Source organism: Colius striatus, chromosome 5 (genome assembly GCF_028858725.1).
Source record: "Colius striatus isolate bColStr4 chromosome 5, bColStr4.1.hap1, whole genome shotgun sequence".
NCBI lineage: Eukaryota > Metazoa > Chordata > Aves > Coliiformes > Coliidae > Colius > Colius striatus.
In genome coordinates, this window is record NC_084763.1 from 58,376,663 (window position 1) to 58,401,410 (window position 24,748).

The 24,748-nt window shown below is 50.8% G+C and overlaps 1 protein-coding gene across 5 annotated transcripts in view; it reads left to right on the forward strand.

Annotated features, from left to right (window-relative positions):
* Window positions 1-5,037: 5,037 nt before the first annotated feature.
* Window positions 5,038-24,748, forward strand: part of DHX30 (DExH-box helicase 30) — a 38,473-nt gene continuing 18,762 nt past the window's right edge. The window contains exons 1-3 of one of the 5 annotated variants that reach the window (XM_061996457.1): window positions 5,038-5,061; window positions 12,850-12,901; window positions 23,548-23,678. In XM_061996457.1, the coding sequence (XP_061852441.1) occupies window positions 5,053-5,061; window positions 12,850-12,901; window positions 23,548-23,678 (192 nt within the window). In that variant the 5' untranslated portion in view covers window positions 5,038-5,052. Of the gene's footprint in view, window positions 5,062-8,200; window positions 8,332-12,849; window positions 12,902-16,262; window positions 16,453-16,515; window positions 16,888-23,547; window positions 23,679-24,748 lie in introns of those variants that run through there. The other 4 variants (XM_061996458.1, XM_061996459.1, XM_061996455.1 and 1 more) reach the window with 4 other exon arrangements.

The window sequence follows — 24,748 nt, forward strand, 5'->3', positions numbered from 1 at the left end:
AAAATGAGTAAAGAAAACCGAGTTCAGTTCCACAACTCGCTCCTCAAATCAACTCCACAAAAGTGACAATGATGAAGTTGGGCTGCTCCCATTCCATAGTTCTCAAAGGACCTTAAAGACAGAACAAATCCTTGGTCCAAACAACCAGGAACAGAAACCTGCACCCAAGTGTGGCCACGCTCCACTTCACTTGGCAGCTGTCTGCTTTCACTCCGTTTCACAATTTCACTCCATCTGTACATGTTTTGGTCCAAACCACACGAATCTCTGGGATGGGAGAGGTTAGGAACTGGCAAAGCTTGACTCCAGAGCTCCTAACGAGCCATAACATGACCTTTTAAAAACTAAAGCCATTTCCTCCCATTACCCACAGGAGAGAGGATCACTAAGGCCTGGCTTGCAGATTCCTGGGTACACCAGTCTCTTTGTACTGAGGCTTCTCCACTTGAGTGGCACCATGGAAAATTACAGAAGCGTATTTGACTACACCACAGAAGGCAAGTGCTCTGTAACAGCAAGTGCAGACAGTTCTTTCCACTGTCACTGGCATTCAGAGGTACTTTGGTCATGTCATACAACCCCTCTGCTTCAGTGGATCCCCAGGTGAGGCAGGGTGACGCTGACCTGCCTTGGTGGGTGGAATTTCATTCCATGTAGCAAAAAAATGATTCAAACAGGCAAAGAAGAAAGCTATGATGATGACTAAAGAGGCAAAAGCCTCATTTCATTGGACTAAAGAAGCTGTACTCGCTCCACCTTGCAGAATAAACCAAAAAAACCACACCCAAACAAAAGCAAGCCACTAAAACCTCTCCTGGGGCAACTTGAGGCTGTTTCCTCTTCTCCTGTCTCACAGGAGCAGACACCAACTGCTTCCCCAGCCACAGCCTCCCATGAGGGAGCTGCAGAGAGTGCTGCTGCCTCCTCTCAGCCTCCTCCAGGCTCAACACTCCCATTCCTTCAGCCCCTTCCCCAGCTCTGGTCACGCTGCAGCCCCTCAGTGTCCCTGTGGCAGTGAGTGAGGGGCCCAGCACTGAGCACAGCCCTGGAGCTACAGCCTCGATGGGCACCTGCAGTTCAGCTTCAGCTGCTCCAGTCACACACAGCCTCTCCATCCTTACCAGCACATGCCCTGTGGCATACACACAGTGCTCTACACACCAACCTACTGCTCTTGGCAGTCTTCTCTCTGCTCAACAGCAGCTTCATGGTTTCTCTCACCAGCCAAATGTCTTTTCAGTAAGAGAAATTGGTATAAAATGGCTGGAAACGTAGTATTCCTTACAGGGAAGTGTGGTGTTACTGTGTGGTCTATGCTCTACAGCACCTGCAGTGTAATTATACACATACTTGTGAATGGAAGAAAACATGATGCACAACAACTACCTTATTTCATGCATTTGCATCCATGTCTGTATAAACATCATAATTCCTTGAGAACAGGAACTGCATGAGAGTGAATTAAAAGATAATCTTCAACTAATTTAGTTAAAGAACTACTGAAACACAGCTAAGAAATTCCAGCTCCTTAAAGATTCAAAGCATCTTTGTCAGTGTTCTCCATCTCCTGCTGTACTAGAGACTGTTATTGAAGTCCAGGGCCTGTGGCAATCATTTTCCACAGTGTTAGGAGTAAAATCCAACAGCAATTTGAAGAGCAATCAGAAGGTAAATCTGGAGGTCACTCAGTGTAAGTCTCCACACAGAGCAGCTCTGACTGACCCTCACTGGCAATCCCAGCCAAGAAATTGAAGCTTCCCTCAGCCGAGATCTGGCAGGAACACCTACAAAAGGTCTGAGGAGTAGAGGCAGATGGGCACTGTTCTTTGTCTTCAGACATAAAACCACCCCAGGAGAACAACGAGTTTTACATTTACTTTTAAAAGAAAAATCATCCAACATATTTGACTCCAAAAGCTTGTGCAGAAGGAAACTGTATTTACCCAGAGAAAACAGACACATATGCAATGAGGACAGTAATTAAAACAGTTTTCCTTCCAGACCAGGGGCAGGGAGAAGGAAAACACACAGCCAAGTAAAAATCCTCACCTTCTGCCTTTTTTCTAAGGTCTAGGGCAATGAGCTTTGGGGCAGCAATTTTCTTCTGTTGTATCCAGTGACAGGACAAGGGGCAACAAAAGATGCTGGAACATAAAAAGCTCCACTTAAACATAAGGAAAACTATTTCAGTGTGAGGGGAGGGAGCCCTGGCCCTGGCTGCCCAGGGACGGTGTGGAGGCTCCTTCTCGGGAGGTTTCCAACCCGCCTGGACACGTTCCTGTGTGACCTGATCTACATGGGACCTGCTTTAGCAGGAGGTGGCACTGGATGATCTCTAGAGGTCCCTTCCAACCCCCACCATTCTGAGATTCTATGAAATTAGGGCACCACCAGAACAGGTATGGGTTAATCTTTCCCACTTGCTCCAGAAGAGCTAATTACAACAAATTCAATACACAAATGAATTTGTGAGATGCACCTTACTGCGTCTCCTAAATCCAGGCATGTCTCCAGAACACCCAAACACAAATAGGATGATGCAGTTAAGAGTCCTAACCCCCAAACTTCTGACCTGTCTGTGCTTTGCAGAGTCCAGTTGTACAGAAAGTTAGGAAAAAACCTGTAACATGAAGAGGAATCTATCCGTAATAGCAGCAAATTAGTGGTAACAAATTGCTCTTGGAGAAAGTCATAAAACAAATTAGATCAGATACAGAGCACTCTGAAAAAAATGTGAGACAACCTGTGGGAGCATTCCTATGGATAATTAGCTCTGTTTGTAGCTCATGTACTGCTACCATTATGCAACTGTCACAAACAAGTATCTTTGACATATCACAGCTTCTGTGATAATTGCTATACTTGAGTGCCAAATCAATTAAAGCTTGGGTAATGGTCAACCGTCTTCTTTCTTCCTCTCTGTCTTCCCCTAGAGAAGCTGCAGCTAACAGACAGATATTGGAGGCAGTCACACAGAAAGTGAGACCAAAGAAACTGCTGTGTAAGGTAAGGAGCACAGTACAGATCTGCTCTTTAACAGCATGCAGGAGGAGGATGCAATTAAGCAACAATTTGGTTAGCTCCTTTCTATTGTTTACCACAAAACAGTCCTAAAGTTACATCAGGTGGTCTAACAAAAGGTCATTTCTTCCTATAACCCTGATCTCGCTGATATCCTTAAACCCAGATGGATTAGGCTATGAAGCAGCATGTGCTGCAATCGTTGTTGCAGATAAAACTAAACATATTTCTGACACAAAGCCAACACAGAAGAAAAAGCACCATAAAAACATATATAGTGAAGAATACTTTGTGCACAAGCCTTCAGGATACAAAAAAAAATCCCACAATCCAAACATAAAAGCTCCAGAGGATGAAAAAAACCCCACAAAATCCCAAGGGCTGGAAGGGACCTGGAGAGCTCATCCAGTGCAACCCCCTTACCAGAGCAGGACCATCTAGAGTAGGGCACACAGGAATTTGTCCAGCTGGGTTAGGAATGCCTCCAGAGAAGGAGACTCATCGACCCATCGTCTCGAATCCTTTGCTGCCTTCGGATCAACATTGCGGCTCTCCTGGGCGCTCCAGCCGCTTCCCCGCACCCCCCCCAAGCACACTCAGAAGAAGTGCTATTAAGACGACACTTCACACTTAAATAACTCGAAAGAGCACGACTAAGCGGCCAGACTCCTTCAGCGACTCCGCAAACAGCAAGAGGCGTCTCCGTACTCACTCTGGGGAGGTGGCGGCCCCGCTGCCCCTCGCCGTCCCCATCGCTGCCCTCGCGGGAGCCGCTGCTGCTGCCAGCGGCCTCGGAGCCGCTGTGTTCCCCGTGTGGCGCGGAGGCGGCCGACTGGCACTGCCCGCCGGCAGCCGCGGGTCGGGCCGCGGGTCGCCGGGGTCGCCTCAGGTGCCGCGCCAAGCCGGGCCGCTGGTGCCGGACATGCCGCTTCACCTGCCGGGCCTCGCAGCGGCCACAGTCGGCAGCGGAGGAGCCGCGCCCCGCTTCGCAGCACAGCCCGGCCCTGTCTGGGAGGCGGCGGCCGGGCTGAGGGAGCAGCGCCCGGCTGAGGGAGCAGCGCCCAACGCCGCCGCCGAGCCGGCCGCGGACATGGCGCCGCACCTGAGGGCGCGCAGCGAACGCGGCGCCAGACGCGTCCGCGCCTCAGCGCCAGAGCAATGTGCAGGCGCAGAGCGAATCCCGCCTCCTCCCGCCACCGCACCGGACACCCATTGGCTGCTAGAGCACGCGCTCCAGGAGGGACCAATCAGAGAGGCAAAGTAGTGCCAGCACGTGTTGAGGGCGGACCGGTGAGCCAATCACAGCTGTCAGCCCGCCCCCATCGAGTCTATATAGGTCCGCGGAGGGGGCACCACTTTCGCCTCAGGTGCGCCTCAGCGAGAGCCGCCATTTTGTCCTGGCGCGGAGCGGCAGTGGAGCCTCGGCCCGGCGGCTGCGCGGAACAACGAACACAGTCCGAGGCTTGTTCCTACTCTTGCTTCATTTTATACGCGCTTCATTTTAGCCAGCGCCTTGAGGGCTTTCATCTGGGCATGAGGGAAGGATGTGCTCCGTGCTCGGAGCCTGCCCACAGCTCTGAACCGAATCTCCACAGCAGGGAGCTCGCCAGGCTGGAATTCTAAATGTTAGTGATCCAGAGTAGTGAGCAAAGCTGGCAAAAACTCGGCTCACTAAAGCAAAATGGCTACGACTGTAATCCAGGGATCTTAGAGACTCTGTGGGGCCAGGGAAAGCCACTGTCAGCAGAGACTGCTTGGAAAATTGAGGCCACCGCTGTGAGCAAAGTCAATGCCTCAGGAATACCTGGATGTGTAACTGTCTCTAGTCTCGTCTACACCACAACTTTGTGAATTATCTTTTCATAGTTTTTGTTAAATAACATTGGGAAGTAGAATGTCAAGGGTTAGCCTGACAGTGCTGGGGGAAGAATCGGTTCTCTAGAGAGTATCCCCTGAAAACTGCACCCAGAAATTGCAGAGAGCTCCCAAAGGACACAGACCAGCCGAAGAAGTGTTAGGACTGAAGGAACAATGCTCCAAGTAAGCTCATGAGAAGATGGGAGGCTTCATGTTATGTAAAGAAATGGTAGTTTTATTCCAAGTTTTATTGAAGGACTGCTTACAGAACCAGTTACTGTACCCTATTGTTTTATTAGGTGGCTCTGTCAGCTTGTTATGTTAATGTGGCAGATTGAGAACGTGGTTTCTGAAAGTGTTCTCTAATATCTGATTTAATATTTTGGCCAAACCAATGAGCCCAAAGCAAGATTGAAGAATCTAATGTTCACCACTGTCTCATTTGCCCATGCAAACCTTTCCCCAAAGCTTTACTTGGTGGTGGAGCTGGAGAGACAGTGTCATTGCCTGCCACATTCTCAGGCCAGTTTAATGCAGAAGAAAATTGTATCCCTTCTAACAAATATCAGACCACAAAAAGATGCCTGAGACAAGGCAAAAATGGGGAAAGAAAAGAAAAAGAGCATTTAAGATGGTAAAGTGGAGTATTTTTTCCCCAAGATCCTTAATGAGCTTCATTATTTCCAAGGAATAAGGAATTTTCTGTTTCTAATACTAATGTTTAACTGGGAACAGGTTATAAAGTTACTTCATCCAGTGAGATGCCACCGAGTGTTTAGTAAGTATTTCATATTGGGGGCTGGGAGGAAATCCATACATTTTTCCTCGACCAGCACAAAACTCAGCCCATGTAACTATCCCAGAACTATCCATGTGCTGTCGTGTCCATCAGGAGAGCCACAGGCGGTATTAGAAATGAAAGCTTGGAGCTTCATACTAAAAAATGAAGACATGATGACAACCCAGTCTAACAACCTCCATTAGAGGCATTTCTTGTATTATTTGTTTCAGCAGCTTGACTGTGCCATTTTCATTCACAATTCTTGGACTTCATTTAAAACCCAAGTTATGAGTTTCCCCCGGTAGGTAGTTTTTTTGATGTTTTATTAGGTTATCCAGATTACCAGCAGCTTTCAAAGGTACAGCAGGGAATTCCAACACCACAGATGGGATCAGAAAATGACCTTTAGTAGTTGTTCTGTTTGAGGCCAGACAGATTCTCCTTTTTGGGGTTTGTGATTTGTTGTTTTTTAAAGCAGTTTTTTTCTTCTAGTGTTTTTAAAGTACCTTTGTTGCTGTTGTTTTTAACAGCCTTAGTGATTTGCTCATCAAATGTCATCTCAGAAGTTGAATTTGTCTTACACACTGCTTGTCCATGGCCTCTGAATCTCATCTTCCCCATTACAAAGTGATTCAGTCTGAGTTAGAGCTCTCAAGGCAGGCTGTTCAGCTAGGTGGGTTTACTTGCTTCCCTGCCTCTTCTTTGGGTAGTTATGCTTGCCTTTGGTTTCTGTAAGTCATCCCTAAGCTAAAATCAATGCTTTTGTGTTTTACTAAGGTATAGGAGTTTGCCTTTAGCATTCCACATGGCTGCAGCAGTTGTTGGTAGCAGCCCATGGAGAGAAAAAAAGGCAAGATTCCTGACTTTCTAGTAATGATGTTGAGCTCAACAGCTGTATCAATGGCAACTGACTTTTCTAGCTAATCCCAGCTTTTCCAAACCCTGTGTTAACCTTTTAATGTGCAAAGCTTGAACTAAAATGGGAATGCTTTCCTCTGTGCTACCTTATTTTTCGGTATCCTCCAGGTACTGTGACAGAAATCAGTCTGAGCTCTTCTGACAATAGCCTTCAGTAAAAATACCTTAACATGGTATTAGGCCCTTTGTCTAGGAGAGAAAACAAGGCAAGTATGAGCACACTCAGAATGGGAGGAAAAAGCCTGCAAAGTGTCAAACATAACTGGATTGTAAAGGTATTACATCTTAGAGGCCATAAAAAGAATATGAGCTACTCATTGAATGGGATTTACAGTGTCTGGGTTGTAGTAGGAAGTGGGAAATGAGAATGAAATTGAGAAGGATGTTCTGAAAGAGGCACAACCAGGCTGGATTGCTTGCACTCCTTGAACATCAACTGGTTTTAAGTCTCAGAACTCAGAGCTGGGGAAGGTGGTGTTTAAATAGAGTATTTTCATGACTGGTTACGAGCTTCATTGAGGAGACAGAGCAACCTGGCACACTGCCATTTCCATTTAAAGACAAGCAACGGGGGTGTGTTTGTCCTGAAGTCCCTCGGATGGTGCTGACCCCTTGGCAGTTTCTGCTGTTAAACCTGATAACTAGTTCCAACTAAACTCAACAGAGGCTTTTAAAAAATGCAGAGATACCAAGTTCTGCTGTGGAAATGAGTGAAATCAGTCCCCTTGCCACGGGTGGAGCTGTTTACACCCTCATTTTCTTGGGCTTTGCACTGCTTGTGGTCTGATGGTGAAGGGACATGGGCAGGAGAGGTTTGTGGGGGAAGGGCAGTTTTAGGGGTTATAGCTGTGGAAAATACACGGATTTTTAGGTGTAACAGCATCATAGAATCTCAAGGGCTGGAAGAGAGATGCAAAGTTCATCCAGTGCAGCCCCCTGCCAGAGCAGCACCACCTAGAGCTGGGCACACAGGAACTGTCCAGCTGGGTTGGAGTGTCTCAGAGAAGGAGCCTCCACAGCCCACCTGGGCAGCCCCTGCCAGGGCTCCCTCACCTCAGCAGGGAAGAAGCTTTTCCTTGTGTTTCTTTGGAACCTCTTCTGCTCCAGCTTGTCCCCGTTGCTTCACTCTAAAACAGGTTTATGCCTGCTGAGCCCACCAGTGCTGGCAGACCTCCGCTCAGGCAGCTCTCTTCCCTGCAGCAGAACCTCGCAGGAGCGGCCCCGCACCTCCAGGCCGTGCACCCCGCCGGTAAACCCGGCCCGGGACAGCCTTCCCCACCCTTCAGACCCGGCACGGCCACGCCTTGGTGCCGCGGGGCCTGCCGCTCGCCTCCCGCCTGGGCACCGCAGCCCGTCTCGGTTAAACTCACACGGGACGGGGCTGCGCGGCGCGGCTATGCTGTCCCGCAGACGCCCGCGTCCCTCCGAGCCTCCAGCTCGGAGCCCAGCCCCGGCCGCTCCCCTCAGGGCCGCGCGGAGGCGGAGGCGGCGGCGCCGGAGCCCCGCAGGCCGCGCCGGCCGTTGGTTGCCATGGCGACGGGCCCCGTCTCGCGCCTGCCGCCGGCGGGAGGTTTCCCATCCGGGGAGGGGGCGGAAGAGCCGTTGGCGGGCGGCGGCCCGGATGCGGATCGCGGGGGCTCCTGGGAGTTGTAGTCCGAGCGGCGGTGGACCGGCGCCAGAGAGTTGGTTGTGAGGAGGTCGGTGTCGGGGAGCGGGACCGGCGCAGCTCCGCCCGGGGGGGCTCGGGCCGCGCGGTGCGTGGCGGGGCCGCGGTGCGGAACCCGCGGTCGAGGCCCGGTGGGGGCCGCGGCCTGAGGAAGGGCGGCGGGAGGAAGGGGAAGGAGGGGGAAGGATGGCTCCGAGCCGGAGCCGAGCGGGTGGCGGCGGCGGCGGGGGTCCAGCGGGGCTGAGGCGATGGGCCGGGGGGCGCGGCGGTGCGGCCGAGCGGCGCGGAGCCCCGGGGCTGAGAGTCAGGGGCAGCGGCCAAGCCCGGGCGCGATGCCCGCCCAGGGGGGCGGGAGCCTCGGCCTGAGGGGAGCCCCGGCCCGCGGGAAGGGGCCGTGCGGGGGCCTGGGCCTGTGCGGCCGGGCTGGGCGGGGCGGCCGGGGATGCTCCGCGGATGGGGCACCGGCCCTGTGCGGGGCGGGAGCGCGAGCTGCCGCCCGTCGCTGCCCAGCACCGCCGCGAGGAGCCGGGGAGCGCCGTTGGCGGAGGCGCGGAGCCGGCTGCCGAGCTCCCGGGCGCCTCTGCCCGCGGGTCTTGGACGGGGAGCCAGCGTAGAGACCCTGTTGGAGCGGGAGCCGAGCCCTGCTTCGGGAAGCGACGCGAGGCGACCCAGAGCCGGCCTGGGGAGCTGGGCTCGTTCCTTGGTTTTTGGTTCTGTGCCGCGGGGAAGCCTTTGCTCCTGTTACAGAGCTGCTATCCATCGTGGCTCACAGCCCGCTTCTTAGTTTTGTCTCTCCCTTACGTTCCTGGAACTTATTCTATTGTCACAAGTGGCACCGTTTTTTCCCGCCATGGTCATTGGAACTGTCACTGCCTTGCCCCTTTAATCCACAACACTTGGTCTCATGAGTGGTGAATGGCCAAGAATATCCAACACCCAGTCCTACCTCTGGCACTTCATCATTCCCTCCTCCAGCTTGTCAGTGCTCAGCAACAGAAATCCTGCAGAATTCAGAATAGGAAAGGTTTTTTGCACAGATCAACTCCTCTTTTGGCCCAAATAGCTGAAAGTCAAACTGGTTTGCTTTCCATGGAGCCCAGTGTAGGTTATCCTTTGGGGTGAATAATATGCAAGACAGCCCAATTTCTCCTTTGTTCTCAGGACAAAGCACATGGGGCTGTACCTCTTCATGTACTGCTGGGGTATCACAGTAGACAGTAACCAGAACTGCCATATTCACTACATCTTGATGTACTTCTTGGGAATGCAGTTTTTCCTCATAGATACATGTAGCTATTTTCATATGGATCGAGGAAATGCAACAAAGACCCAATTCCCAGGCCTTTGGAATTCTCTCTAACCATTTCCAGTGCCACATTCTCTGGTGTAACTGTTTGCTATAGCAGTAGGGGCAGTAAGTCTATTGCCCGTAAACTTGTCATGTCTCTTTTGCCTAATCTGGAGTCCTGTGTCCAGAGCTGGGCTCCCCAGCTCAAGACAGACAGGGAACTGCTGGAGAGAGGTCAGTGCAGGGTTACCAAGATGCTGTGGGGACTGGAGCATCTTCCTTATGAGGAAAGGCTGCGGGCCCTGGAGCTGTTCAGTCTGGAGGAGGCTGAGGGGAGGATCTCATTAATAGTTACAAATATCTCACTGGTGGCTGTCAGGAGGTTGGGGCAGCACTTTTTTCTGTTGTATCCAGTGACAGGACAAGGGGTGATGGGGTGAAGGTGGAACACAAAAAGTTCCACCTAAGGAGAAACTGTTTCAGTGTTTCAGTGAGAGAGCCCTGGCCCAGGCTGCCCAGGGAAGGGCTGGAGGCTCCTTCTCGGGAGGTTTCCAACCTGCCTGGACACGTTCCTGTGTGACCTGATTTAGGTGGGAGCTGCTTTGGTAGGGGGATTGGACTGGATGAGCTCTAAAGGTCCCTTCCAACCCCTACCATTCTATGACTGTGCTTTCCTTGACCTCTCTGGTTTCATCTCTCTGTGCCTTTATTCTCCTCCCTGTCTTCTCCCCGCTCTCGCCCCCTCTGACTCTTTGAGCCTTGGGGCTGTTACTGGTTGCACAGTAACCCATCCTAACTGGAGATCTGCAGGTGCAACTGTAAATAACCAGCTTTGCAAGAATCTTGCTTGTGAATGGGATGCTCACTTGATAAGACCATTTCCTTCAACTTCATCTCTCGTGTATTTTCGGAAGCGCCCTTCTGATTGTCCCAGTGTAGGGAAATGTTCTTTGGTCTCTCTTCCACCAATCTGTGCTCTCTAGGTGAGCCTTTCAGTTAATCTGCCTGAATGGTGCAATGCCCCAGAAAGTTGCTGTAGACTAACTTGCCTGTATTCTCTGGAATACATTTAGTCTGTCTGCAAGCAAACAGCTTCCTCATTTTTGACAGGCATAAAAATCTGGGAGGAAGATGCAGATGATACCTCCATGGCTGAGATTTAAGGACATACTGCAACATTCCCTGTCTTACTCCTGGTTGTGTCTCTCCAGTGACTGCAGGACTTGTGCTGGAGTAATGTTGGACTCCAGTCATTTATCAGAAATACTAGTGGCTTTAAGATGGTTTGTACCCTAAGAGCTTGAAACGGGATTTGAAGGAGGAAGGGGATAAAACCAGGCTCACTAGAGATAAGCCTGGGAGCGGCAGGGCAACGTTTGAGGGATGATGTGCTGGCAAGGTCCTTCAGTCTGGTGTTTCAGTAGAGATCCATGTGGCAGCAAGGATGAAAGGGCTATTGATATGTTAGAAACCATGAGAACACCTGAGAGTGGTCATGTAGGGACTGGGGCTTCTCCCACCAGAAAGGCGGTGGGATCAATAGCCTGATGGAAGTGCCTCTTTGCTGGTGTGCTGGTGGAAACATGGTGGGATGATTCTCATGACTAGAGTGCTGTGATGGGTGGCTATAAACTCAGAAGGGATCAGCCAGCATGGAGAGGCAATGGGGCAGCCTTGCATGTTAGGGAGTGGCTGGGAAAACTGGCCTTGTGCAGTCTGAAGGAGGCTGAGGAGAGACGTGATCACTCTCTTTAAGGTCTTAAAGGTCTTTTCCAAGCCAAAGAGTTCTGTGTGGTTCTGTGTACTTCAGCTGAGGTGATCCCTACACGACAGGGGCACGAGGCTGTGATGGGGCTGGTTTTTGCACTTTCAATTTGCATGCCTCCTGTGGCTTTGCTCCATGGTTGAGTGCTTCAGCATTAAGAATCTTGCTTGACTACCACAAAAGAATTGTCTAACTTTGTTCAGTGCCCTGAGTTAGTTATTCTGAGGATGTTTTCCTCTGCCAGTCTTGATAATTACTGCAGCATGTAAGGTTTTTCACTTCTGAACAAGTTTAAGCTGTGCTTCTATTTATTTAGTTGGTGAGAAAGCCCAAGTGCAGACTTGTCAGCAACAGCAGGTTTGTTTTCCTGTGCCCGTAGGGAGGTGACTTGCCAAACTAGGTGTCATGTCCACAGAGTTCTGTTCTGAAAGTGGTGGTATTCCAGGCCCTGTTTGCTGTTGCTGGAGTAAACAGTAATTTTTGTCATGAGTTTAACTGAAAGCACAAGCGAGTAACTGGAAAGTAGAATAATTGTAGGGTATGAGTGGTGAGCATGGGAACAGCCATTCATTTGGACCGTTGGTGTTACCTTGCTGTCAGGGAGAACCCTCAACCTGCTGATCAAAGTTGGTTGGAAAGTCTGTGTTACTCTGTTACCACGAATGCCTAAAATGTACCTAGTATTTGGCTCCATGGGTGACACACCCCAAAACAAAGATGTTTGGGTCTTTTTTTTCTCTTATTTGAGCAAAAGCCAATTAAAATTTTCGTTGTTAATATAGAAGTTGAACATAATTTCAGTGAAGAATGTCACCAAGAGTACATAGCTCTTGTTTCTCTTTAAACAGGGGGAATGATGGCAGTAGCCTGCCTCCCTCTGGCACTCTGGTTGAAAAAGGTTTTCATAAATATTACCAACTCCATATGGTCACAGGGACAAAGCATTTGCAAAACCTGCAGTCTGTTGAGGAGACTCTTTCTTCTTCTGGGCATAGTGCAGCCAGTTAAAAGGGGATGGCCAATAGTACGGGCACAATTTGTGTGAAACTGAGGAAGGGGCTGGAGCATGGTTCTGCTGGAGAGCAGCTGAGGGAATGGGGAGGTTCAGCCTGGACAAGAGGAGGCTGAGGGGAGACGTGAGCACTCTGCAACTCCCTGACAGGAGGCTGTGGCTGGGGAGGGGTTCTAGGGGAGGTTTGGGTTGGAGCTGGGGAACAATTCCCTCCCCCAAGGGCTGCCCAGCTTTTTCCCAGCTGCTCAGAGCTGTGGAGGAGTCCCCAGCCCTGGAGGGATCCCAGAGCCGTGGGGCTGAGGCCATGGGTCAGTGGTGGCCATGGCAATGCTGGGGGACTGTTGGACTCCAGCAGCTTCAAGGGCTTCTCCAGCCTAAACTATTCTGTGAATGTATACACCAAGGTGAAATTTGTTGAGGACCATCAGTTTTCTCTTGTGCTAAAGACAGCAAGTTTCAGAGACCCTGAGCACTTGCTACATCTCAAAGGAAATCCCAGTTCTAACTTGCTGTTTCTTTTTGCTGCCCTTTGCTTTCCTAGGAATCAACCCTTTTCACTGGGATGGAGATGTTCTCGCTGAACTCCCTGAAAGGTAAGGACCTAAAGCAACCTTCAACTCTTGTTTTTTTGTGTTTGTTCAGAAGTTTAATTCTATAGCAGATTGAGGAAGAAAATGGAACTGTAGGAAGCAGTACTGTCCTCTGTGCTGGGTAACTGAGAGGTTTATCCTCCAAATGGCTTTGTCAGACTTCCTCCTAATGCATCAGGGACAAAGGAGGAATGTCAGATGCCTGTACCTGAACAAGGGATAGCTAAGGGACACAGAGTGCTCATGTTTTTGTTTGAGCCACACTGAGGGGAGCTTTGAGGCACAGGGGGTTTAAGCACTGTAAGCCCCAGCTGTCTGGGTTAGGGTAGCACCAGAGCTGAGCCTTTCAGGGAAAGAAGAGGATTTGGAAGGAGAAAATACCTATTGTGTTATCCAACAGATGACAGTGTATGTTTCTTTGTGATTTAGCTTAAAGGCTTTTTGTTTCCCTTTTAATTTCACCCTCCTAAGCATACCTGCATCCTTCTGCACCAACTCCTTAAGTGCTTTCTCCTTGCTTTGCACACTGCCAGCTATTACCGTGTCCCTGACATTGCTTGGCCAATTTCTTTAGCTCGTTATTTCTTCTTAAGAAATCCCTCCAGTCACTGGCAGGTTTTTTGTTGTCTTCTGTTCTGTTCTTTGTTACTCAGTCTTAAAACAAGGTGCATGGAATGGCATGAGATCCCCAGCTATGGCTCAAGCAGTGCCGATGGCTGGCTTGGGGAAGTCACGGCTGTGGGTTAGCACTTGGGGAACACAAGAGTGTACCAGCCATCCTTGTAATGCTGCCGTGCCAGTGAGTCACCAGTGTTGTGGATCACAGAATCCCTGCCTGGTAGGGAGTGGGAAGGGCCCTGCAGAGCTCATCCAGCCCAGTCCTCTGCTCAAGCAGGTTCCCCTTGATCGGGGGGCACAGGAACCTCCCAAGAAGGAGCCTCCACACCCTCCCTGGGCAGCCGGGGCCAGTGGTCTGTAACCCACACAGTAAAGTAGTTTTTCCTTATGTTTAAGTGGAACTTTGTCTTTCAGCTTTTGTCTGTAACCTCTTGAGACAACAGAAAAAAGTGTTGCCCCATCCTCTTGACAAACACCTTTTAAATATTTGGTTAATGAGACCCCCCCTTCAGGCTTCTCTTCCCCAGGCTGAACAGCCCCAGTTCCCACAGCCTTTCCTCCTCACACACATGTTCCATCCCCTCAGCACCTTGGGAGCCCTCCCTGGCCTCTCTCCAGTTCCCTGTCTCTCTGCAGCTGGGGATGCTGTATTTAAAACAAATTCCCAGAATGCTTTATATGTCCAGGGTGTCAATTACAAAGTCATTTTAGGTGGAAATAAACCCCTGTCTTCTGTTAAATAGTGTGACCTGGGTTGGACTTGAAGAGAGAAGGCAGCTTTTCCTGAGGGCTAGTGGTTTGTCACGGCCAGGCTGGTTTGGGTCTGTAACCATGCTGTAACACTTGTGCTCTGAGGGAGAGGAAGTCTTGAACATAACGTGGCTTGTTAACAAGCTGCTGCCTAGTGCTGCTGCCTCTGCAAAGGCTGGGCTAGAGAAGATCAATTACCCTCAGCTCATGGATGTGAGGCCGGAGTGGCAGAGCCTGGGAAGATGGCTCTGAGCGATTCTGTGCTGCTTAATGCTCATCTCTGCACAGTGAGGATCCCTGGATTGAGTATGTGGCATCTGTGACTTTGGGAATTGTCTAATAAATTGACTCTACACTGTTTTTTTGGTGTTGATAAGATAATTTTGGTGTCATTTGCAGTGACAAGCCACTAGCCCTCCTCAGGTCTACCTTCCTGTGCACCAGCACGCTATCTCAGCACCTTCTCCCAGATTTCTCCTTCCCACTGACTCCACTTCCAAAATTTTCTCCAGATTCACACTTTATTTATCTGTTTCCTTCTCTTTGTTTTGCTTTAATCTTCAGCCATGGTTTTCATTTCCTTAGAGCTCTTGTTACCTTTTGTTTTCCTTCTCTGACCTTCATGACTTGAAGGAGCTTAGCAGCTGGGATTGTGAGGTGTTTTGCTTCACTGCTGCACAGCTTCTCACTTCATCTGGAACTTGGGAAGATGCTGAATAAACCAGCAACTCTTATCAAGTTCAGTATAGGGCTGGGACAAAGGCTGGGCTTGATGATCTTAAAGGTCTCTTCCAGCTGAAACAGTTCTATGAGTCTATGTTAGTTGATTCTTTTGTGGGTTAGCCAAGATTTCTCTTTCTGATTTCAAACCAACCAACCCAACCCCAACCACCCCCTTCCCAGCCAGCCCTTTGTTTCATCAGGATGCTCTGACAACCATTCCTGGATGGTTTTTGGTTTACATGCAAAAAAGGTATTTGACATAGGAACTGCAGCTGGAGGGTCATCCCAGGTGTGTGTTACAGCCAGAGACAACAAAACGTATGTGTAGTGCAAAATCATTCAGACTTTAAAAAGTAATGAAGTGTGAACCTGCTCGTGCAGGGGGGTTGGGCTGGATGATCTCTAGAGGCCCCTTCCAACCCCTACCATGCTGTGATTCTATGGTTCATCTTGTAGGGTTTGGATTTCAACCAGCACTGAGAATCTGACGCCTCACATAGAAATCTAAGTGCTGTCCTGCTCCCTAGTGAAGGGGAAACAAGGATTGCAGCAGCAAAACCTGTTGAAAGCATAGTAAAAAATTGCCTGTGTGGGATTTTTGCCTCTAATTAGAGCAGGTTAGTAAGGAGTCCAAAATAATCCACGTGTTTGGAGGACTCGCCCGTGGCTTGTATTGGCACCATCGTCACCACGTTGCTCAGATCTTGGAGCAAATGACTCATCTCTTTGTGGTAACACTTCTTTGAGTGTGTCTGAAGACCTGTTTTTTGGGGGGTGCGGTAGGGGGTGTGACACTTAGAAAATCGTCCCCAAACGCTTTCAGGCAGCCTGTGTCTGGGCGGCATGGTGGAGGGGTGGTGTGCCAGCACACCCTTGGGTTTGCTGTGTGGCTTCTCTGGCAGGACAGGCAACTGCAGGCAGGGCTGGTGAGAGTTCAGCGCTGCAAGTGCAGTTGATTCCCTTTCTAAAGAAACAACAGAGGAAGCAAATGTCTCTGATGGTCGAAGGCGGCAGGGGCGGCGCGAGTCCTCTGCGTTCCCGCGGCGGCCGGCGCCTCCACGCCTTCTGGCACAGCGACAGAAGCGGGGTCTTCTCCCTTTCCTTCCCCTTCCTCGGCCGTGCCGAGGCAGTGCCCGGGCGGCGTGCTGGGGCCGCATCCTGCACGCGTGGGCTCGGCCCGGTCCGCCGGCCCGCCGGGGGCGCTGCGGCACAGCGGCGCCTGTGGGCCGCGCCGCCCGCGCCCTGCCTGAAGCCGGCGCCGGGCAACCTCAAGATGGCGGCGCTGGGGCTGCTGCTGCAGGCGGCCGCGGCCTGCGGCACGGCCGGGCCGCTGCGCCTCTGCCCCCGCTACCGCGGCGCCCGGGGGCTCTGCACCCGCCTGCCGGCGCCGCTCAGCCCCGAGGAGGCCAGGCAGGAGGAGGAGCCGGGCGCCGAGGAGGACGCCGCCGCCGCCATGGTGAAGGGTGAGCGGCAAGGGGGGGGAGACGGGGGCGAGGCGGGGCGGGGCGAGGAACCGGCGGCGCCCCCGGTGTGTGCGCGGCCCGGCGGCCGGGGAAGCCGCGCGGCGCCGGCCCCGCACGCAGCGGAAGGGAGGAGCGAGCCCCGCGTCCCGGTGCTGGGAGGAGGGAGCGTGAGCGCGCCGCGCGTCCCTCCCCCCGCGCCTGCAGCCGGGCCGCGCCGCCCGCCGGCCTCGTCTCGCTGCGGGCGGCTGGAGTAGGCCGCAGCGGGCACCCCCCGCGCCGCCCGGGAGCGGCGAGCGGCCATCGCGGGAGAGCGGCGCGGCCTCGAGCGACCCTGCCCCGGGGAAAAGGGGCTCCTCGGCGGGATGCGCGGCAAGGGAGAGGAGCCGGCGAGCTGCGGCGGCGTGTGCACGCACGGCTGCGCCGCTGCCGCCGCAGGTAACGGGCCGGCCGCGGTCCCGGGGCCTCGGGGGGCGATGCGGGCAGCGGCAGGCGGTGCGAGCCGCGCGGCGGGGACAGCACGGGGAGCTCCGGAGGCCGCCGCCGGGCTAAGCGACGGCCGAGGCCTTTGTGGCAGCTCTGAGTGTGCGGCTGTGCGCCGGTCTTTGTTGGCGGAGAGAGTTGGGATTCTCCAGATAACAGAGGAGGGGTGCGGAGCCCTTCGGCTCAAGGTCGCCCGTTTGAAGCTGGGCCGAGCCAGCCCCGGCCAAAAGTCCTCGCAGCCTCTGATCGCCCGGCGGGGCCTGACGCAAGAGAAGAATCGTAAACGGCTCTGTCGCTAGAAATGCTGATGGATTGAGCACGCCCATCGAGCATCCAGCAGGAAAACTGCTCTGCCACCGCCGGGTGGCAAGTTCCGTTAGGTTCCATTAGGTCAGACGGGAGCAGGCTGCGGGGCGATGCTTCATTCGCGGGCTGTGTACAAAGGGCTTTGCTCTGGCCCTCCCGCAGGTCGGCTTGAGATACTGATGGCCGTTGTTAACAGTTGCAGTGTCTGTGAGTCTGGTCGAGGATGATGGCTATCTCTAGAGCGTGGAAGATTTCCCTTTTGCGTGTCAGTCCTTCAGCCTACAAGTTGTGTGTGAGAGGGCGAGGCTCAGGTGTGTGAAGGGTAAATGCTTTCCTGCCTTCAGGAGGAACTGTTACTTCGTAAAGAGCATATTTGAAAGTGTTTTGATATCATGTTTCAACAACTGCTTTTTGTTAGGTGGTGAAGCATGAACAACACTGCTAGTTTAGAAAATCACAAGGAGTTTTGTGGTGCAGGTCTCTGCTTTCAGGCTGTCACTTGTACTACTGCGTGTTCCCTTTTAAAGTCACTGACGTGGGTTGAGTTTTGTTTCTGAAGTTGTAATCTTCCACTTTGCAACTCTGGTTTGTTATTAGATAAAAACTTGTTGGGTTTTTTTTTCTCCTCTTCCTCATTCTTCTGTGCTTCCTTCCCACCCTCCAGCACTTTTTGTTTTGATTATTGTTTTTTCTCTGTAGCTTCTGAATTCCTTGGGACTTAGTTCCATTTTCCTTTCAGAAGCTCTGCTGAGCTTTATCTTGTAGTTGGGAGTCAGATGATCTTCAATTGTTGCATCCAAGCTGTTCAACAGAGCAAATTAACTTCCATAGTAAACGCTAAACCACCCCAAATCCTCGTTTAATGAGCTGCTTCAGATGCTGCCTGAGAAAAGTTACAAACTGCTTTCCCCCCATCTTTTGTACTTTTATTCCTCAGCGCTTTTTCTAACACGTTTTCAGAGTTTCAGGCTGGATGTGAGGAGGAATTTCTTTGCTGCCAGGGCTGTCAGGCATTGGAACAGCTCCCAGGGAGGTGCTGGAGTCACCCCGCAGAGGTTTCAGAGCCGGGTGGGTGCTGCACTGAGGGCAGTGGGCTGGTGGGTGACAGGGCTGGGACAGAGGCTGCATGGGCTGAAAGGGCTCTGCCAGACAAAACCATTCCATGATTCTACTTTATCTTTTGGTTTCCTCATCTTTCCCATTTCCATGGAAGGCCCTTCTGGTGAGTTTGGTGGTAGTGGAAGATATATTTCAGATGAGCACATACCAGGGTTGCAGCATAAGTCTGCCCTGCCTGTACAGCTGCTGCCTTAACACTGGAGATCATAAAAGTTATTTTAAAACCCCAGTTTATGAGGGCAAGTCCTAAGCCTTGCCCCTGAGTTGATGTCTCATTAGCTATGTGTATCTGAGTGCTGTTGTTACTAGCCTTGGCTGCAAATACAAAGCAGTCAACTCAGAGCTGAGGCCAGCTTTAAGAATGGCAGTGTTATGTTGGTATTAAGGCTTTGCTTCATGGGCCTAGATGGTGGGATTTTGGAGCAGAACCTGCAGAGAAGCAAGCTTCCCCGTCTGCTCAGTCAGCGTTGTGGCACTTCTCATTACTGAGACTTAACGTGATCTTCACCTCTGCTTTGCTATGAGGAAGAATCTTTCCCTGAAACTAATTAAGTTTGCCACCTCATAACATGACAGAAGAATTGAGGTTGGGCTGAAGCTCCGGATGCTGTGTGGCCTGATCCCCTTGTCGCAGCAGGGCCAGGCTGGAGCGGGTGGATCAGGGCTCTGTCCAGCCGAGCTTTGAACATAGAGTCATGGAATGGTTTTGTCTGGCAGAGCCCTTTCAGCCCATGCAGCCTCTGTCCCAGCCCTGTCACCCACCAGCCCATTGCCCTCAGTGCAACATCCACCTGGCTCTGAAACCCCTGCAGGGTGACTCCAGCACCTCCCTGGGAGCTGTTCCAATGCCTGACAGCCCTGGCAGCAAAGAAATTCCTCCTCACATCCAGCCTGAACCTCCCCTGGGGCAACTTGAGGCTGTTTCCTCTTGTTCTGTTGCTTGTTATCAGGGAGAACAGACCCACCCCCACCTGGCTGCAGTTGTAGACAGTGAGGAGGTCTCCCCTGAGCCTTCTTTTCTCCAGGCTCAACAGCCCCAGATCCCTCAGCCCTCCCTCAGCTGAGACATGCTCCAAACCCTTTCCCAGCCTGGCAGCTGCCTCTGGATCCTCTTCAGCACCTCCATGTCCTTCTTGTAGAGAGGGGCCCAGAACTGGACACAGGGTGGAGGTGCAGCCTCCCCAAAGCCGAGGCCAGGGCGATGATCAGCTCCCTGCTCCTGCTGACAACACTGATCCTGATCCAGGCCAGGCTGCCCTTGGCCTTCTTGGCCACCTGGGCACGGGGCTGGCTCATGTCCAGCTTTCCAGCCACTGCTCCCCAAGCCTGTAGCACTGCTGGGGATTGTTGTGGCCCAAGTGCAGGACCCGGCCCTTGGCCTTATTGACACTTGGCCTTGGCCCAGCCCTCCAGCCTGTCTGGATCTCTCTGTAACATCTCCAAGGATGAAGGCTGGCCATCAGCCATTCTTTTTCTCTGGTTATCACAGTTATTTTTGAAGGAGCTTTATCACCTTCCCCAGGTTTTAAGTTTGTTCTTGTCTAGTCAGGAACTGTATGAGTGTTTTATTACTGTGGATACTTGAAAGGAGCCTTGGACAGGGTCACTCGATGATGGTTATCAACAAAAATCAAAACAGCTCCTCAAAAGTAATACAGTTTTGGTATACTCCAAACTTCAGGACCTTCTCTGTCTCCCTCTGTCTCCCTCCAGTAAAACATGCCTAGGCTATCCCCTCATGACATGGATCTTTGGTGTGCCAGGAGCATTTTTTGCTGACTTGAGTTTATTGCTATGGGGGCTTGTGAATGAGTATTGTATTTAGGAGATTTTCCTCGCTGCTCATTTGTTGCTTGCCCAGGGATACTTGTTTGTTCCTTCTTGAAGGAGATTTTGAGTGAAGATAGAAACTAGTGAAGTGGATGTAATGCTCCTCTGCCGTCCTTGAACAGGAGTATGGGCCATTTTATTTGTGCTCTTATTGTACTTGGCATTGTTCTTACTTGTCAGGTTGGTTGGGGTTAATAGGAGGTTGAGCCACTACAGCCCAGAGTTGTTTGGGTTTTGGTTTTATCTTGTTGCTTGGAATTATCCTGGACTTTCACAGCCAAGCTAAAGCACTCACTGGCTTTGAGGATCTTAAAGGAGTTAATTGGCTCCTTTGGTGACCCCACCCTGAATTATCTGCTCTCCAAGACAAGCCTTTAATATTCCTTTGTGGTTTGGAGATCATATGTGGTTCTGGCTTGATGGGTATGAAAATCAGCTCTGTTTTGGTGTTAGTATTAGGTTATATTCCTTGCCTCTGCAGGGCTGTGACTGCTGCTGGTATGATCCCTCCCCAAATATCCTGGGAAATATATTCTGGGATGCATCCAGCAAAGTGTGGGCAGCAGGGCCAGGGAGGTTGTGCTGCCCCTCTGCTCTGCCCTGCTGAGGCCTCAGCTGGAGCCCTGTGCCCAGTGCTGGGCTCCCCAGCTGCAGAGAGACAGGGAACTGCTGCAGAGAGGCCAGGGAGGGCTCCCAGGGTGCTGAGGGGATGGAACATGTGTGTGAGGAGGAAAGGCTGTGGGAACTGGGGCTGTTGAGCCTGAAGAAGAGAAGCCTGAGCTCAGGGGGATCTCATGTTCCATTTAAACATAAGGAAAAACTGTTGAAGTGAGGGAGCCCTGGCCCAGGCTGCCCAGGGAGGGGCTGGAGGCTCCTTGGGAGGTTTCCAAACCTGCCTGCACACGTTCCTGTGTGACCTGATCTAGGTGGCCCTGCTTTGGCAAGGGGCTTGGACTGGATGATCTCTAAAGGTCTCTACCATTCTATGGTTCTATGATCCATTCTCAGCAGTAGGAGAACCAAGACACACTTTGGAAGCTGCCAGGAAATCCAATCTGGCCAGGAAGGAAACGTTCCTCAAATCCACTTCTGCAATTTTAGATGGTTTCTTTAAAAACCACAATTGAAACATGGCTCCATACAAGACAAGGTCCTTTCAGCTCTCAGTTTCAGGATAAGAATGGGTTGAGGGTAATCCATCAAGCCTTAGAGTTGCTGCTGGTAGGTCAGATGGTACTGCTGAATATGGCATTGTCAGCTGTGAAGAACACATTGTGTCTGAGTTGGTAATTCAGGGTCTGATCTGCAAGCCAGAGCTCGGCTTTGTTATGTAGTGGTCCTGTTCTTTGCTCTAGAATGGATGAAATGTTTAGGCACCTCAGAATGTGAGAAGTTGGCTCTGTCATTAGGTAGTTGCATACTTTTTTCCTGAGCATTTAGAAGCCATGTGCTGCTTACTTATGCCAGTTACTTACCACAGAGTTTCTCAGGCTATTGTCTTTCAAAGAGGAAGCAACTAGAGGCTGAGTAATGTAGGCTGATGTTAGAATTTTGTTGTTTGGTCGATTTTTGGGTTTAATTTCTCAGTTATTAAGTGAGTATAACAGTGCATTTGGGAATTGTGTTAATACTCCTCCCTCCACACGTCCCAGCGGTGTGCAATGGAACAGAACTGCAGAGTGCCAACATCTTAGTCACTTTTCTGGTTTTCTGGAAGGGGTCAGAGTCTGAAGATAGTGGTACTTGCTGTGTGAGTGGGTAGAAATGTCACATTTGCTCTGTACTTAGAGAAGACTGGCTTGTAGCTCTTTGCTAGGCTGAGGCTGTGTTCATGCTGTCCTGGCCAATGGATAGGTCATTAACAAATAAATAGCATTCATAAATCAGAGTATTTCCTGTCAGTGGCCAAGAGGCTGTGTGGAGACAGCAGCCTGGGGACTCTTTGAACGTCTCTTTATAACAGAAGATAGCGTGGCTGACAGTCACGTGCAGGAGAGCCGCAGAAAGCCCGTTGTGTGTCGCCTGGTCTTTGCCACATTGGTGCAAAGAAGGCTGAGCAGGCAGCTCTTCAGATCTCCTCGTTTGGATGCTGCCCTCTAAACACCAGCTTGTTTGCTACATACCAGGTTGAAAAGTAATGCCAACCTGAACCCTTTCCAGCTGAGAGGCAGGATCAGGCAGTTGTTACATTACAATGCACCCAGCCTTCAAGTGACACCGAGCTCTCCTTATCACAGGCCATGGAGGCTGTGTTTCAGCACCTCCCTGTGTGTGTCATAAGGAACTCACATTCCTCCTATGTCTGCTATGTTTGGTTTCTCTGAGATTCAGTGGTTCCTCTGTTGTTTGGAGGAAGAAACTTCAAAACTGGGTGTCTCCAGAATTTTTTTGTTCTCAACTCTGGCTCAGCACGCTGCTCTCCTCACTGGAGAGGGTGATGAACAGCCACAGAATGATTGAGATTGGAAAAGCCCTTGAAGCTGATGGAGTCCCACAGTTCAACAGGGTGTGGAGGCTCCTTCTCAGGAGGTTTCCAAACCCACCTGGACTCGTTCCTGTGCCCCCTGAGCCAGGGGAACCTGCTGTAGCAGGGGGTGGCACTGGATGAGCTCTGGAGGGCCCTTCCAACCCCCACCGTTCTGTGATTTCACGTTGCTACCACTGTCTGGATCTAATGTGTAACTTGTATGTTGCTGAGACCCTTGATCTAACCCTGAGGGTGATATACATGGCTCAGGAGGAGGATGCAGATACCAGCGTCTGTTCACAATAGTTCTTGCTGTTTATGTTCAGTATTGAAGGGTGACAAACAAAACTGCTTTTGCCTTAATACTGAAGAAACAGCATCAGCTCCGTGGGCTTGGAGTTCTGCACTAGGATATTTGTGTTCACATTCAACAGGTCTGCATAGTCTGGCATTTCTTCTGTTGATGCTCTGTTCTTTTTTGAGGGGAAAAAGACCGTGTTTCCAAAGTGTTAAATGACTGTTGGTGTCACTGAATCACGGAGTTGGACAGTGCTGCAGTGCTAGCCAGAGGAGATGAATGATTTTAAAAGAGGGGGAAGCATGCAGTGTGTGCACTTGGGGAGAAGTACAGGACACGCAGTATTGTTGCCCACTTTGCATTTGCAGTGTCGTCTCATGTTTGGAGCTCAGGAGGCTTTGCACTCCTGGGTACTGTTTGCTGATACCTGGAGACACTGTAGGTGATCCACTGAATACTTCTGCTTACTTTCCTGTCTGTAACCTTAGAGATGCCAGTGCTCACAGAGCTGTAGTGAAGCAGGTGTTGCAACTTGTCTTTGAACAGGACTGCACAAGAACTGTAAGACATTTAGTTCCTCTGTTGTTTCTTTCAGATTCCAGAGACTTACTAAAGGAATTTCCACAGCCTAAAAACTTGCTCAACAGTGTGATTGGACGAGCCCTGGGCATTTCTCATGCGAGGGACAAGCTGGTGTACATCCATACTAATGGGCCAAGGAAAAAGGTAATGCCATGGTGCTGGGAAAGAGTGATGGGTAGGTGTGTGGCACAGTGAGCCAAGAGTACCCCCAGTCCTGCATGTGACCCTTTAATAGGGAACGTTATGAAAGGCTTTGAATTCTACTGAAAAGTTGTGTCATAGTCTCTGACGAGAAGTTGTCTCACTTTTTCCTGTTGTTCTTTATTTTCACATGCTTTAATAGGTACATAAATGTCAGTCCCATCCCTCTCCTTTTGTGTGTGGAAGGATGGTTTGTTTTTAAGTAGCTTACTGTAACCAGCTTTTCTCAGCAGAAAGACACAGTCTGCACTGCAGTGTACCCTACTGCTAGAAAATAAACATCAAAATGCCCTACTTTAGACCTTAGCAGGCCTAGATTTGATTGTAGATTCCAACAGAACAAATGCCTAAGCCCAAAATGTTCAGTTGCAACCAGAAGAGAAGAATTTGTTTGCAGTGGAGAGAGGCTTCTAATACTACTTCAGGACAAAATGAAACACAGACTCTTTTTTTTGGTAAATGAAGCAGAGGAATTCCAAAGAAAGAGTTTGCCAAGAAGTTTGAGCTCTTGCTGGGATGTGAGAGGCCTGGATCCAAATCTGTGCCACAAAGTGGGCAGGAATTCTGAACTGCTGGATGCTCTGTCTTCAAGGGCCTTCTTTTATCATCCCAGCTCTCACACTGGAGCAGAAAGCCTTTCCCAGCTGAGGTTTAACTGTAATATGCATTCCAGGAGAGAACTCAGTTCTGATGGATTCATAACATTAAGATAATAACATTCTGTCTTAAAAACTGCCTGGGAAATTTTACTACCACATCCTAGGAGTGTCCCTGCATTTTAGGCAATACATAGGAATGGTTGCTTTGGAGTTCCTTTGTTATTTGTGGGTTTGTTTTTCTTGCTTTCCCTTGAGCAACAGTAGAGTCTCCTAACAAATTTGGGAATACAGTGAGCAATGCCTCATCACTGTAGTTTGTGTGATCAGGTCCCAGTCTTGCTAGCACTTAACTGGCATTGGGGGTAACTTCAGGTTAAAAAAACAACCAGCAACAAGAAAACCTAAACAAGAAAA